At 41.7% G+C, this 14,965-nt stretch overlaps 1 protein-coding gene and 1 long non-coding RNA gene across 3 annotated transcripts in view; one reads left to right on the top strand and one right to left on the bottom strand.

The window, feature by feature from the left end:
- LOC308478649 (calcium-activated chloride channel regulator 1-like) overlaps positions 1–14,965 on the bottom strand; it is a 29,131-nt gene that overhangs the window by 1,923 nt on the left and 12,243 nt on the right. For both annotated transcript variants that reach the window (XM_081008557.1, XM_081008556.1), the window contains exons 5-13: positions 13,746–13,914; positions 12,154–12,375; positions 10,081–10,305; positions 9,377–9,554; positions 8,094–8,200; positions 4,980–5,210; positions 3,560–3,830; positions 2,791–2,955; positions 458–697 (exon numbers count right to left, since the gene is read on the bottom strand). In XM_081008557.1, coding sequence (XP_080864683.1) covers positions 458–697; positions 2,791–2,955; positions 3,560–3,830; positions 4,980–5,210; positions 8,094–8,200; positions 9,377–9,554; positions 10,081–10,305; positions 12,154–12,375; positions 13,746–13,914 — 1,808 coding nt within the window. The remainder of the gene's footprint in view (positions 1–457; positions 698–2,790; positions 2,956–3,559; positions 3,831–4,979; positions 5,211–8,093; positions 8,201–9,376; positions 9,555–10,080; positions 10,306–12,153; positions 12,376–13,745; positions 13,915–14,965) is intronic.
- LOC308478785 lies at positions 456–14,797 on the top strand. Its single transcript, XR_013987271.1, has 3 exons — positions 456–539; positions 4,342–4,374; positions 14,522–14,797. It is a non-coding gene; the product is annotated as an uncharacterized lncRNA (long non-coding RNA).

Here is a 14,965-nt window from a genome sequence, read left to right as displayed (position 1 = left end):
AATTTAAAAGCATGGTATTTGTCAGGAGTGTCCAAAACCATTTTTGGTCCAGGGGGACATTTAGAAATCTAAGCACTGTTACAGGCATCGAAAACAACTCATTCCACAGAAGAAAAACTAATGTGGCTCTACCTGCCTGCCCCCACAACACAGGAAAAACAGCTACACCTCCAAACAAATAAAGCATATTCTATACCTAGGAATCCTTCTGGACTTAAACAAAGCAATGTCTGTGTTCAAACCATCCAGTCAAACACTTGACTTGGCCCAAAGAATCTTGGGAACAGTAGTTTGTTAAGGATGCTAGAACTGCAGTCTTCCCAGAGCAACGGTGTCATGCTATTCTAGCATATTAAAGGGAGATTAATTCTGGTATAAACTCCTCCTTTGCCATATTTAAATATATATCTAAGCAAGGGAGTCATAGTGGTTGATTAAAACAGGATTCCACACTTACCTTGTCCTACATCATAGTCATTCCCAGGAGCTGTCCACGACAAAAGGAATTCATCATCATCGGCAGCTAGCTCCACCTCAAGGTCAGTGATTTGACAGGGTGGAAAGACATCTGAGGGATTACTAGGAACTCCTGATACCACAAAAGAACCACCAGATGCAACTCTGCTGAAACTTCCTAGGTTTGCTTGGATTTCATCCTCAGTAGCTTCAGGTCTTGGTGAGTTCATTTTTATTACACCTTCCAAAGAAAGAAAGAAAAATTGTGTCATAAGATGTAACTAGAATCTCTGCAAACGTTCTCAGTATTCTGAAAGTCTGTCTGATTTATTTCCTTGTGTGCAAACACAAAATGAAGACAAGGCATGTATAAGAGGTGATAGGATAGCCATCTTCAAATATCTGAAGGGCTATCACATGGAAGATAGAGCAAGCTTGTTTTCTGCTGCTCCAGAAGGTAGGGCCCAAAACAATGGATTCAAACTACAAGAAAGGAGATTCCAACTGAACATCAGGAAGAACATCCTGGTGGTGAGAGCTGTTCAACAGTGGAACGGAACACCTCAGAATGTTGTAGACTATGCTCATCCACACTTCTGTTTGATCCAAGGTTCATTCTGTTTGTCCAGTGCCTTCTCGGCACAAGTCCAAGAGGATTTTATTTTGTCCAGCCATGTTCCGTGTGAAAAAACATGGTTTACTGCTGAATTGAAATAAACATCAATTTTCTGCAGATTGGGACAAACTGAAGAAATACCAGGATGAACCCTCTCTGCATTAGAGGTTTTTAAGCAGAGGTGGATGGCCATTTGTCAGAGATTCTTTGGCTGTGATTCCTGGATGACCTTTCAGGTCCCTTCCAACTCTACAATTTTATGATTTGTTATTAATCTGCAGTAGATACCTATTTTTCGCTATATAGCCAGCCTTAGCTTCTCTTGTCCCCTCATTTGGTTTACAGTATTTCTATGCAGAGGATACCCAGCTCTATACTACCAGTCACAATTTCAGTTCTTGACAAGCTTAACAGGTATCTCTTCATGGCTGTCAATAAATCACTAAAATTCAGTATGCAGAAAACTATAGTACTTGTGTTTCTTCTAAAACATTTTCACTATCCCAACTTGATGCTCTGTAATTCGGTCTACTGAGCAATTCTGCTGTAATTCCCTCAAATCTGTACTCTTATTAACTTGCCAGTCTTTCTCCACAACAGTTTTATTACAGTGGCATGGGTGGGGCACCAACTCTTAACTGCCAGTTTTGCAAAACTGCTTTTTATTTCTAAAATTTTGACAATATTCTTCTACTTAGTTTTCCTACTTCTTTTCAATTTTTTGCATGTCTTAAACTCTTCTGTGACAGTTGGGGTATGTGTGGGGTTTTTTGTGTGAGTGTAGATGCATTGTAGGTATTTTCCAGAAGAAGGATGCCAGAATAATATTTTAAAGCCTAAAAACTTAGGGAATTTTTCCATTGATTCCCAACATATTCAGCGAGGAGTGGCCCAGCTTGCTTCACCACCTGAGGGGCATTCTGCAAGTTCATCTTCTCTGCCCCAGGGTGGGGAAGATGAGTGGCAACACTGTGTGCAAGAACGCCCCCTTCTTGCCAAACTCTGAGAATCAGGATGTTCTACTAACGCGGCCACTGCAGGGGCAGGGAAGATGAGCAACAATGCCACTTGCCAGAATACTTCCCTCTTGCTGGCAGTGGGACATTCCAATGGTGACAGAAGCAGTGTCATGGGTGGGGCACTGCCTCTAGTGTTTCTACTACCTGTGGCAGGTGCTTCACCCTGCCTCATTGTTGAGCAGGCTCTGCATTCAATCAACAAGTAGAATAGACTGTGTCAGAGTTGTAAAAGGTAATGGACCCCTGGACGGTTAGGTCCCGTCAAAGGCGACTATGGGGTGTGGTGCTCATCTCGCTTCAGGCTGAGGGAGCCAGTGTTTGTCTACAGACAGCTTTCCGGGTCATGTGGCCAGCATGACTAAACCGCTTCTGGTGCAATGGAACACCGTGAGAAAACCAGAGTGCACGGAAACTCCGTTTACCTTCCCACCACAGCGGTACCTATTTATCTACTTGCACTGGTATGCTTTCAAACTGCTAGGTTGGCAGAAGCTGGGACAGGGCAACGAGAGCTCACCACTGTTGCGCTGGTGTCAGGGATGTGTACTCAATATCTGTATTAAATCTAAAATCTGCATAAGGTTGACAGTGGGGAGGGGAATGGCAGGGAAAGGTTTTCATTTCTCTCGAGATACCCATACTTTGAGAACTCAAGAGCTACATATTACTAGTAAATGCTTTTTCATAATGAATCCTTACCATTTTCCACAAAACCTGGTATATAGAGTGCTTGACTCTGTCTACGGACCAATCTGACATTCTTGTCTTTCCCTTGGACACGCACTTTTAAGTTGTATCTACCATTCTGTGTGAATGATGTGAAATACCTTGAGTAGATTCCATCATACTTGAGTATATCAGCACCTGAGAACATAAATATTAATACTTAACATCCAAAGCAAACCTCTCACTTGTGGTCATTATAAACCCTACATAACACATGCAAGAGATATTTATTTCATAGTAACTGCTCCTGTTTTCATGAAATAGAAAATGCCTGACTTAATGTGATAGTATGGAATCATAAGGGACTGGTTAATAATATCTGTACAACACAAGCCAGCACAACTCATGACCTACCAAACCAAACATAATACAATAACATGTATTAGAGCTTGCTGCATACTTCATTTTCTGCAGTCACAGTCAGCAAAATCAGGAGATTTATCAAGCTTGTGGTGGGTGCCACTAAGAGTCTCACCTTTCCCCATATGAACCTGTCCACACCCTGGAATCATCACCTGAAGCCTTTCTCTGTGTGCTGTCTCTGAGGGATGGGTATGAGAGAGCGGGCCTTCTTTGCAGTAGGCTCCAATTGGGGATATTGGCTCAATGCATCTGAGGGAGCACACATGGCTGGTTTTGAAAATACCTTTCTAAGAGGCCTTGGAGGCCACTATGTCAAATTAGACAAGACTGGTTGTCAGTGGAAAAAAATAACAAAATGCATGCTGCAATAATTACTTACCTGAACCATAGTCATAAAGCTCAAGCTCTTCAGTTTTTCCTTTCTCATCTTCAACTATGGCTGTGACATTTGCACCAATAACAGGTAAGAAACCTTGACTGATTTCTGCATATACGACCATTGCATTAGGATATTTATTGGTATCTTGATTCATATAGGGCTTCACAAGAACTGGAGGCACAGATACGGATGCTGGTCGACTGGTTACCATTATTGATATGATTTGCTCTGTTGAATGTGTATTCTGAAATGAATATTCCCAGTCTCCCACCTGCAGATCAAGTGTTGAAATACAGAAGAATATTCAATATACAATATCTAAGTAATTTGGAGAAATACATTTGCTTTTCCTTTGGTTGTTGTGTTTTCATAAAGATGGTACAGTATGTCTTTTATGAAAAATGTACCAAGAAAAATGGATACTGGCAGCAGTGTCATCCTGTGCACAGGATGAACTAGGAAATGAAAATACTGAGACAATTCAAACCAGGATTTTGGCAGACGCCCATTGGCAATATGGATTTTATGGGAAAGGTTTTTTGTTCCCCAGAACATGTGACTATAAAAACAGTTTCTGCTCAATACCAAGGCAGAGAGGGCAGTATGGGATGGAGAAGCCAATGGTGGAAAAGACCAAGTGGACCTGATAAGACCAATTCCAAGAAGGCCAATTGGAAGAAACCAACTGGGAATGGATTACAATGCCGAGAAGACTTAAACAGCAGAAATCCAAAGAGGCAACACATGTCAGCAAGCCTCACCCTTTTCCCTTTTTGTTACAGGATCTCTACCTGAGGACCTTGGTATGCATGTGCGTGAGTATACTCCATTTGCTGTGTGTTTGAATTTAGCACTCTAAAAATAAGCCCTTGAGGGGTAGAAGAGGGAAGTGGGCCTTGAAGTTTTATTTAGAAAAAATACACCTTAGCTACCAAAACATTGGCAAACGATATTCTAGATATCTCATGTGGGCAGGAGCAGGGAAGTGTCCTCAGTTCCCAAATGAGCATTAGGATCAGGGAGCCAAGAAGGAAGCTTGTGCAACTTCCCAGTGAGATTCAACTTCAGCAAAGCTGGCACAGATTCGAGTGGCAGCTGTGAAGGGGCCTTAACACACTTCATGAACCATTTTAGAGCTTTGGACTTTGCAGACACAACCCTCTTAATCATATTTTGTGGGTGGGGAAAATGCTAATTTGGAATATTGAAGGTCTTTAAGACCATTTCAAAATCCTACATAGAAGATGGTTCTTCCACACTTGCATAATCTATCATGCTACTTTACCTGTAATGGCACAACCCTTTAATAGCACAGCTGTAGTTCCATAAATCTCTACAAGATAGACATTTCCATATTTTCTATGTGGAAAAGGCACACTAGTAATTGCAAGGTTAGATGCACAGAGAACTGGGATTTTACCTCTGCAGTTCCACTAATACTGAGTCGAGCTGTTTGGACATTTGTATTATCAATGACAAAGTTGTTGTGGCTGTACTTCTTTCCTTTGGGATCTATCAGCAGAATTCCTGGTGAATATATGCTTGTGCTCCATGTAACGACAAAGAAAGTGTCATTTCCCACTGTTTTATCAATTGTTACAGTACCATCAAACCACCTTCCGGAACCGACGCTATGACTTTTACTTTCAAGCTGTTGGTATTAAAACAAACAAACAAAATGTTAAGCATTATGGTTAAAGGTAAAAAGGTAAAGGAGCCGTAGATGATTAAGTCCATTCAAAGGCAACTATGGGGTGCAACACTCATCTCGCTTTTCAGGCCAAAGAATAATAATAAAAAGAATTAATAATTAATAGTAATTTATTATTTCTACCCTGCTCATCTGGCTGGGTTTCCCCAGCCACTCTGGGCGGCTTCCAACAAGAGATTAAAAATACATTAAAACATCAGTCATTAAAAACTTCCCTAAACAGGGTTGCCTTCAGATGTCTTCTAAACATCAGATAGTTGTTTATTTCTTTGACATCTGATGGGAGGGCATTCCACAGGGCAGGCGCCACTACTGAGAAGGCCCTCTCCCTGGTTCCCTGTAACTTAGCTTCTCGGAACCAAGGCTCTCAGCGCTGGACCTCAGTGTCCGGACCGACCGATGGGGGTGAAGACACTCCTTCAGGGAGCTGGCATTTGTCCACAGACAGCTTTCCCAGTCATGTGGCCAGCATGACTAAACTGCTTTTGGTGCAAAAGAACACCATGATGAATGCCAGAGCGCACAGAAATACCATTTACCTTCCTGCCACAGTGGTACCTATTTACTTGCATTGGTATGCTTTTCAACTGCTAGGCTGACAGAAGCTGGGACAGAGCAACGAGCTTACCCTGTTACGCGGATTTGAATGCTGACCTTCCGATTGGCTTGCCCAAGAGACACGGTGGTTTAGACCACATCACCACCCGCGTCCCGCCGTTACCTTTAAGCATTATACTATAGCAGGAAAATAGTATGAACTTAATATGCCAGCCAATCTTTGAAACTGGCACTTTATGCTTTACCTTCAAGCTGGTGTGTATTAGGTAAGCTGATATACCTGGCAAGTTTTATAAACTGAATACATACAGTTAATTTTAAATAGGGTGGGCTGCTCGCAGCCCCCAAGCCTCAGCCTCTGATTGGCTGAGCGAGCACTGCCCACCCTTACCTAAGGGTCCAGTGCAGCCAGAGGTGGGCAGTGTCAGCTATCCCATCCCCTAGCCGCACCAGAAGATGGCAGCCCCCTGCACCCACCTTGCCCGCACCATGCAGCAATAGCTGCCCACCTGGACTCCCAGGTAAGCAGATGTTTTATTTCAAAAATAGTAAAGAAGTCAGGGTCAGTACATTGCCTAGAAGGTGAATTCATAGTGGGTAGACGTGCTGAACAAAAAGTACATGATAAAGAGGCATTAATAAAAATGCTGGTACAGCCACAAGGAGATTTCCCATGTCCCATGCAGATCATGGTTTGTGCAACAGGGATAAAACTGATATCCTGCAGTGTTTCATTGTTAAAAACATGGAGGAAATGTAGATAAGCAGCTACAGCTAAACAGGTAGGAACCATTGGACTCCAGCTCAGCAACCCTTTCCATACATAAGCTATGGCATGCTTAAGCTACTCCATGCAGATACTGTAATTGTTTTTTCTCCACCAAATATATTTATTGCAATTGTTTATGGATTTTTATTGGTTGTTTGCTGTCTTGGAAGTTTTCAACTGATAGACAAATACAAAAATCCAGTGCAAAAGCAACAACTGCCCTGTGCTCTTCGGGTGAAGGGTGGTATATAAATTTCAATAATAACATTTTGATGGTGTCTTTGAATTCAATACAAAGCTATGTTATTAGCAGGATACCTGAAAACAGTAATGAGTAAAAAACAAACAAACTAGGACAAATCCAATCAGTGATCAGAAACAAGAGGTTGAAACTGGAAGACACAAATCTAATTCCATAGACCAGGGGTAGGGAAAGTTTGCTCCCAGATGTTGATGTCTGATCAACCCCAGCAAGCATGGCTCAAGGCATGATGGGAGTTGTATTTCAATAGCATCTGGAGGACCAAAGGATCACCACACCTGCCACAGAGGAAGAGAAGTAAACAAAAATTCACCTGGACAGGAGATACCACCAGCTTTGTCTCCATGCATGGACCTAGCAAGCAAAACAGTTGTAGAAGCAACTCCAGGGGAGTTTGCACTCCATACTCAGGCTTGAGGATGGCCTGGCTAGGGTATTACTAATTTGTGGGCTCCTACTGGTTGGGGGTATGGCCAAATTTGCCCCAACTTGCATATGGGTTTGAATTAGGGATTTCCTACCTTCACCCCCTGGGGAAGCAGGGTCAGTGGCCTCCCTACTCGCCCTCTAGGTGTAGCCCATGGAAAGGGGGATAGGAGACTCAGCTGTGCCCTATTTCACAAAGGTGGGAGAATGGTTGCTCTTTGTACCGGACCTGTACATTTTGAAATGTTTCAGTTCTGCCAAAATCTGCCTCTGCAATTAGCCTTTCTCTGCAAATTCTACCTGCAAATTCTACCATGTTCAAATATATAAAAGGATGTCACATAGAGGAGGGAGAAAGGTTGTTTTCTGCTGCTCCAGAGAAGCGGACACGGAGCAATGGATCCAAACTACAAGAAAGAAGATTCCACCTAAACATTAGGAAGAACTTCCTGACAGTAAGAGCTGTTCGACAGTGGAATTTGCTGCCAAGGAGTGTGGTGGAGTCTCCTTCTTTGGAGGTCTTTAAGCAGAGGCTTAACAACTATGTCAGGAGTGCTCTGATGGTGTTTCCTGCTTGGCAGGGGGTTGGACTCGATGGCCCTTGTGGTCTCTTCCAACTCTATGATTCTATGATTCTGTTCTATGATTCTACCTTGGTCTCGCTCTGTACAATAAGAGCAAATCACAGGCTGTAGAGTTGATGTCACACTCTGTTGTTTTCAATTTTTGTACAGTGCCTAGTAATTTTAAGATAATAAGAATCATTACGATAGGCTACTGCTTGCACCCAAATCTTTGTAATCCAGACCTGAATCGATTGTTGACTGATATTTCCACTTCCTGAAGAAATTCCACTGAAAGCATCTATGAGGCCATTGGAATCCAAACTGTCTGTGGCAGAAAATTTCAAACCTCCTGAAATACAATTGAAATCATAATTAGAGTTATCTATCAGATGGAATAAAATGTATTACATTACTGTGCTGTGTCTTGTAGTAGCATATCCAGTATGGTTGCATAAACACTGTTCTGAATGGTAGCTGCAGCTTTTTAATGTTAGGAACTGATAAGGATGCTGACAGGACTTACAGGGCCCAGTATGCTCCCCTACCTCTCCACAGTCCCTGGTGGCAGGAGTGGTCAGTGTTCCTTATGCTGATTGCTTAGCAACAGTGATTAAGCATCTTTAGCAACAGAAGCTTCCCTGTTTTGGCCTAATATTTGCCTCCATGTTTTGCTTTCTAACTTTATGGATTTCCAATTGACTTAAAAAAAAAAAAATGAAAGCCAGGAGTTCAGGCACCCTTCTGACTTGGGCATGTATCATACCTGCACCCCATGTTGGTGTCCCTGGGAACTGTACACACCCAACAGCCCATTACGGCACATATCTACAGATGGAACAGGATCTATGACTTTTGTGAGAACATAATTAGTTCTCTTATACTGTGGTATGTATTAAAAAGAATCAGAAACCACTTTTTTCTCAGTTCCTCTAAATCAGATATTCACAACTGGCTAGCTGTTGAAAGATTACAATGAACTATAAAATTTGCAATCTTAGGTATGGATTATGATGAGTAGGTATTTAAACCATTTGGGGCAGAGGCCCATAGCTACAAATTTACATAAATTTGCAAATGCTGATTTATATGTATAGAAGCAAATTTAGACTTCAAATGTCACAAAAGCAAGTCAACCAATCCAAATAATCTCATTCAGGTTCTTAAGTTACTTTGCACCCAACCCCAGATCACTCCAAATCAGTTAATTTTCAAACAGATCCTGCTCCAGATCAGTGCAGTTCTCATTCATTGCCCTGCACATCATTATCTAAATAAAGTCATCTTAAATAAATTCATTTCTGCAAATTAATAACCTATACCAACATCAGTCTCCTGATTCAATGTCCTTTAAATTCATCCATCAACTAACACGCATATTACTTGGCTCCCTTAGTAAATTGTGTGTAAATTAAAGGGGGTTTTTTTGCTGCTGGATTGACCTTGTGATAAACTCCTTTTTGGAGATACCAACTGGCACCAAGTAGCACCAAAGAGTTAATGTAAGGCATTCTGGTTAATCACTTACCTGTCATATTTGCCAACGTTTCTAGTTCTTTTGCAGCGTTTGGTCCCAAAGCAATTGTGTGAATTATGGACCCACTATTTCGAACTTCGTCAAAGCAGTAGCTTATACCGCCATCTTCTCCATCTGTCAAGAGCACGATTTCACAGCCTTTGGTATTTGGATACTTTTTTAAAATCACCTGTATGAAAAAGAGGATTTAAAATTTTAGCAGCAACTAGTGATGTAGAAGCAATGGGACACTTTGTGCTTAAGGTGTAAGAGAAACTTGCTGCAAACCTTTTCAAGTGTGTTGTGTTGCATTGTAGATGAGTGACAAAAGTGTGGACTAATTTTCTACCTGTGACAGAAGTAGACTTTGGTGAGATGGGTGTGATATTTTTTCCAGTTGAAGTAGCATTTGCTACTTCACTAATTTTAAAAGAAAGCAAATATGTGCAAAATCAAAATGGGTTGTTCCACCCTCTCCCTAGGTACTCTTCAACTATGACTGCAATAGCATTCCTTGGAAACACATGTCTGCACTCTGGGCTGGCCAAATAAATTTTGCTCTCTGAGGCAAATGAGAAAATTGTGCTTCCCCCAACCTAGTATTCAGAGGTAGCATATCTGATGCATTTCTTGCTCACATGCTGATTCTGGATGGCTTTGCTGGACCCAAATCCTTCCCACTGCACCACCATAAGAATCTGGAAAAACTTATTTACCTCAAATCCTGTTCGCACTCCAGCACATATGGTAGTTCCTCCGTCAGCTGTGGTAGGAAGTAAGGCTGTAAGTGTTTCGCGCACACTGTCATTGCTGATCAGTTGCAAATTGGACTTAATTTGTGCTACATGATTGAATGTGACAATTCCAACCCAGGATCCCGCTTCAATAATCTGTAGGAGGAATATTTCTGCTGCTTGCTTCAGTCGGGTGATGCGATTGCTCTGCATATCAATTAAAATACAACATCCATAGAGTTGTCAGTGCTTCGCAGGGAGCAAATAAAAATTTGATAGTTATAATTAGGAAAAAATATAAAGAAATACCAAAATAAAAAATTCTAGTAGAGGTAAAAACACTTTGGTTCTCACTGTTGGAAGCTATTGTGGTAAAGAAAAAGAATATGATAGAAGGGTGGACAACTTATTTATTAAAATGAGGGAGGAGATTATCAAAATAATTCAAGGAATTATCAGGAAAATTAACATGGGTACAATATGATTTAAACGAAGTATTTAGGAAAGATAGGATAGGATGGTTTGGGGAACATATATCACAACTGGAGAAAGACCTGTTGGAATGTACCAATTTTTCCCGTGTTTTGGATGCCCCCATGTATACGACTCCCCCTATTTTTGGGGACTCCAAATTAAGAAAATGGGGGGAAATTGCCCTGACTTGTTGAAATGGGGGGGGGGGGTGTTTCCCAGAGGCTAACAGCCGCAGGAGTCCAACATGCCTCCTATCGGCTGTTCCCTCACCAGCAATAACTCGTGCTTTTTGGAGGGCAGAGTTGAGCTTCTTTTTGGGAAGGGGAGATAGTGGTGAAGCTTTTTTCTCAATTACTTTTAGCACTTTTCACCTTTAGGTAGTCCGTTTTTGCCGTGCAGAGTTTTTGCGTGGCTTCATTTGTGCGCAGGCAGTGCAACGTTACACAGGAGGAGTGCGGCGATTGAAGTAATACCGCCCCTGCGCCTTCCACATCATTGAAACATCGCGCCTTGCGCTCCTGTGTAATGTTGCACCACCCACGCACAAAAAACAGATCATACACAGCCTCTCCCACAGCTGTAGGGTGGGCAGAGTAGGAGGAGGCAAGCAGACTAGAATGCCCAGCGGGAAAGGCTCTGCCACTCCAGTTGGCTGTGGTGATCGAAGATATCTCTCCCCTCTGCACCTTTCTCGAGTGGCCTTGTGCTCAAGAGTACAGTAGTACCTCGGGTTACAGACACTTCAGGTTACAGATGCTTCAGGTTACAGACTCCGCTAACCCAGAAATAGTACCTTGGGTTAAGAACTTTGCTTCAGGATGAGAACAGAAATCGCGCAGCAGCAGCAGCAGGAGGCCCCATTAGCTAAAGTGGTGCTTCAGGTTAAGAACAGTTTCAGGTTAAGTACAGACCTCCAGAACGAATTAGGTTCTTAACCCGAGGTACCACTGTATCCCAATCCTCTTTGTACCATTCTTCAATTTTATATTCTAATTGCCCCTTCCATTTCCTAGCTATAATGATTCATGTGGCTGTCAATAAATGTGTGAGCAAGCCTGTGAACCTTCCACCCCATCATAAATTGATAATAGTGCTACCTCTGGACTTTTGGTCAGCTTTAACCCTGTGATTTCTACTATCTCCTTAAACACCCTTTGCCAATTTTTTTTTTACATATTTACACCCCCACCACATGTGAACATAATTCCCTGTTTCCTAGCATCCCCTCCAACAGAACGTTGAATATCCCTTGTTTATTTCGTTTAAACTAACTGGTGTTAAGTACCATCTCCAAACTAATTTATAATGATTTTCTTTTATTCTCATAGACAACATTTTCAATGTTTGATGGATGTATTAATGGAATATTGAATGATTTAGTTTTTATAAAATATGCAGGAATCTATGATATGCAAAATGAACCATGGAAAGAGAAGAAGGGAAATCACTGATATTTCAAGGTTGTTAAAATGAGTATTTTAAATTGTATAACAGAAAAGTTAATAATTTTTTAATAAAAATCAAACAAACAATCAGATAAAAAGGAAATATTTTCTATGGATATGGAAAACACACACTCACAGAAGCCATACTTCCAGAAACATCAAGTACTAGACACAAAACTCTGTCTTGTGCTTGCAGCAAGGAGATCGTAGGATCAGGTGGAGGAACAGTTATTGGAGGTGAATTGGCAAAGTCAGGAGAAGTCATAATTACTTCCCAGGTACTCCTGTAGTTGCACAGTTTATTCTGCATATTTGTTGCTTTCATATTATGGTTGCTTTTGTTACAGAACTGAGTAACCTAAATAAAAGAGAAAGAGAACTGGTCAAAATCACACACTTCTTAGCAATTTCCTTATGAAGTGGTGCTGTGAAGGTGGACATTCTTTGTCATAAAAAAATGGCTGCAGGGTGCTATGTGGGTTTTTCTTTGTAGGCATTTGTTGCCTTTTATCTCACAAAAAAATGTAATGGCAAGCGTCTCCAAAGAGCCTGTTTCTGTTCACCCGCTGATCCCATGGCCAACAGAGTTAATAAGTTTGCAGTGGAGAGTGTCAGTTCTTGTGTGTTCAGTGGCAGACTTTGGGCTCTCGGATTTCAGCAGCCCTCTGTGTGATGCTAAAATTTGCCCTCCCCACCTCTCGTGCTCTGTTCTACAACATTTGGCACCCCCTGCAGCATGGCACCCTGTGCAGTTGCACCAGTTGCAGCATCCTAAAACCGCCTCTGCCCAGAATCCCATCTCTCTACAAGGCAATTGAGCACCAATAAGGGGGCTTCCTCTGCTTCCCCTGTAGCTACAAGGGTATCTCATTAATTTGTACTCTTTTTCAGAGGGAAGGGTGAAGGAGAAATAGCTGGGCAGCTGTTGAAGCTTGGCTAAACGATGAGGAGGAGGCCTGTATTGGGTGTAGCTAAGTGCTATCCCTTGTTTTCCAGTATCCCAGAACAGGGAAGAAGCGGTTCCCTTTGGGGATAGAGGCAGCAGACCCTTTCTTGCACAGGCAGCCTAATTGCTAATACTCAATTCTGACCAAACTAAGCCTCTTAGACAAGGGTGATAACCTGAATAAAATATTGGGGGGTGTAAGGAACAGGTAGGCCATAATCAGTCACAAGACGTGGCACACAAACCATTCGAATAGCAATGCCCATCAACTTGGGGGGGACAGCCTACTCAAATATTTTATTGGGGAGCCCGAAGGGACCTTGGCCCCTAGGAGTTGGCGGCTATACTCCTAGAGCAAAATATATATCAGGAGGCTTAGTTTGGTCAGAATTGAATATACACTTCCAGAATTAATGCTAAATGAGCCACCATAGCTGCTAGAGGGCCATGAAAATTTCTGCCCTGGGCTTTTTGGACTTGTCTACCCATGTTCTATCTGAAACCAAAGGGGTGCAATGCTTGTCAGATGTGATTTTTTTTTTCCAGCTCCTACCCAGCTACTAGGTCAATACCATGATTTGGAAACACAGTGTCTCCCAACCTTAGTGAAACAGCCAGCAGAATCTTGAAGTTGTTTTATATCAGTGGCAGGATTTAAACTATAATCTTAGGAAATAATATTTAATTTAGCCAAAGTTGAGTATGGACAACATCTTGCATTTTTCAAGACAGACACTAAATAAGGAAACTTATATCTTCCAATTGACATTACACATACTTACTGAAGAGAGACTTTGCATATACATTATAGATGCTTGAGCAGTCTGCGTTTTGTCTGGAATGAACTGGCATCCAGCTTCATACAGCTGAGTTCGGCTTTCAACTTTGCATTTTCTCGTTTTTCCTGGGCTAATTGGGAATATATATTGACCAGTGACATTTGCAGAGCATCTAATCAGTATAATAGAAGCAAATATAGTTAGTTAAAAAGTCAGTATATGGATCTCATAGAGATTGTACTCATTATTTTTTTAATTGCAAGGGTTTCTTGGAGAAATATAACAAATAATCGTGCAACGCTTAGACATTTATATATAAAAAATGGGAATCGGGACAAAATATTTTAAAAGGTTATGGAAGAATATTAGACATTATGTATGAAGTTGATCATTCTGCTCCCCACCTTCTGCCAGTGTGACCATGGTGGGGTCCCCACTGTGGAGGCCACACAGTCAGGAGAGGGGAGTCTGGGTTGCGCTCTGAGTGAATGAGCTGATTGATAATTATGCAGGGGAGGCAGAGAGAGAGGGTGGGTATTAATTGTGGGGCTGGCAGGTGAGAAGAGCATTGCCCCACTTTCCCCTAAGGAGCAAACTCTTCTGTATCCTGTCAGAACCAGAACAGCAAGATTGTTTAGTTTAAGTTGTCTTTAAAAGAAACTGCTAATTGGTTAGTGTCACTAAAAGGATGCTTTATGACTGTGTTAAACTAACATAACAAAGGGATGGGTTTGATGATTTTACAATGCTGTACCTTTGCCTGTATTGAAATGTGCTAGGAGGAAGGCACGCTTGGGCAAATCTACACCGTGATCAACTCCCGCCCGGAAACCAATGTTCCCACTGTGGAAGGACGTGTGGATCCAGAATTGGCCTCCATAGTCACTTACGGACTCACTGTTAAGACTGTGCTTATGGAAGACAACCTTACTCGGCTACGAGTGATCACCAAAGAAGAAGAAGAGAAGATTGCAAAGATGTATTGAGATCTCTGTAGTGACTTCTGCATCTGGGATTACTACCTTGTACTTACAAATATATTTTTAATGATTTCATCAACTTGTTTATTTTTGACCCCCAGTCGGGAATCTAACTGTATTCCCTACAATACTATCAAATTATAGGTTAATCTTCTGGACAATTACGCATACCACAACCAAACTAACAAGTCCAAGGCAAACATCAGCCATAAAGGATTGGTTATACAGTTCGAAGTATACATT

Source organism: Podarcis pityusensis (assembly GCF_964106645.2).
Source record: "Podarcis pityusensis genome assembly, chromosome: 6".
NCBI lineage: Eukaryota > Metazoa > Chordata > Lepidosauria > Squamata > Lacertidae > Podarcis > Podarcis pityusensis.
The sequence above is the reverse complement of the archived record's forward strand: the minus strand, read 5'-3'. Positions and strand labels throughout refer to the sequence as shown.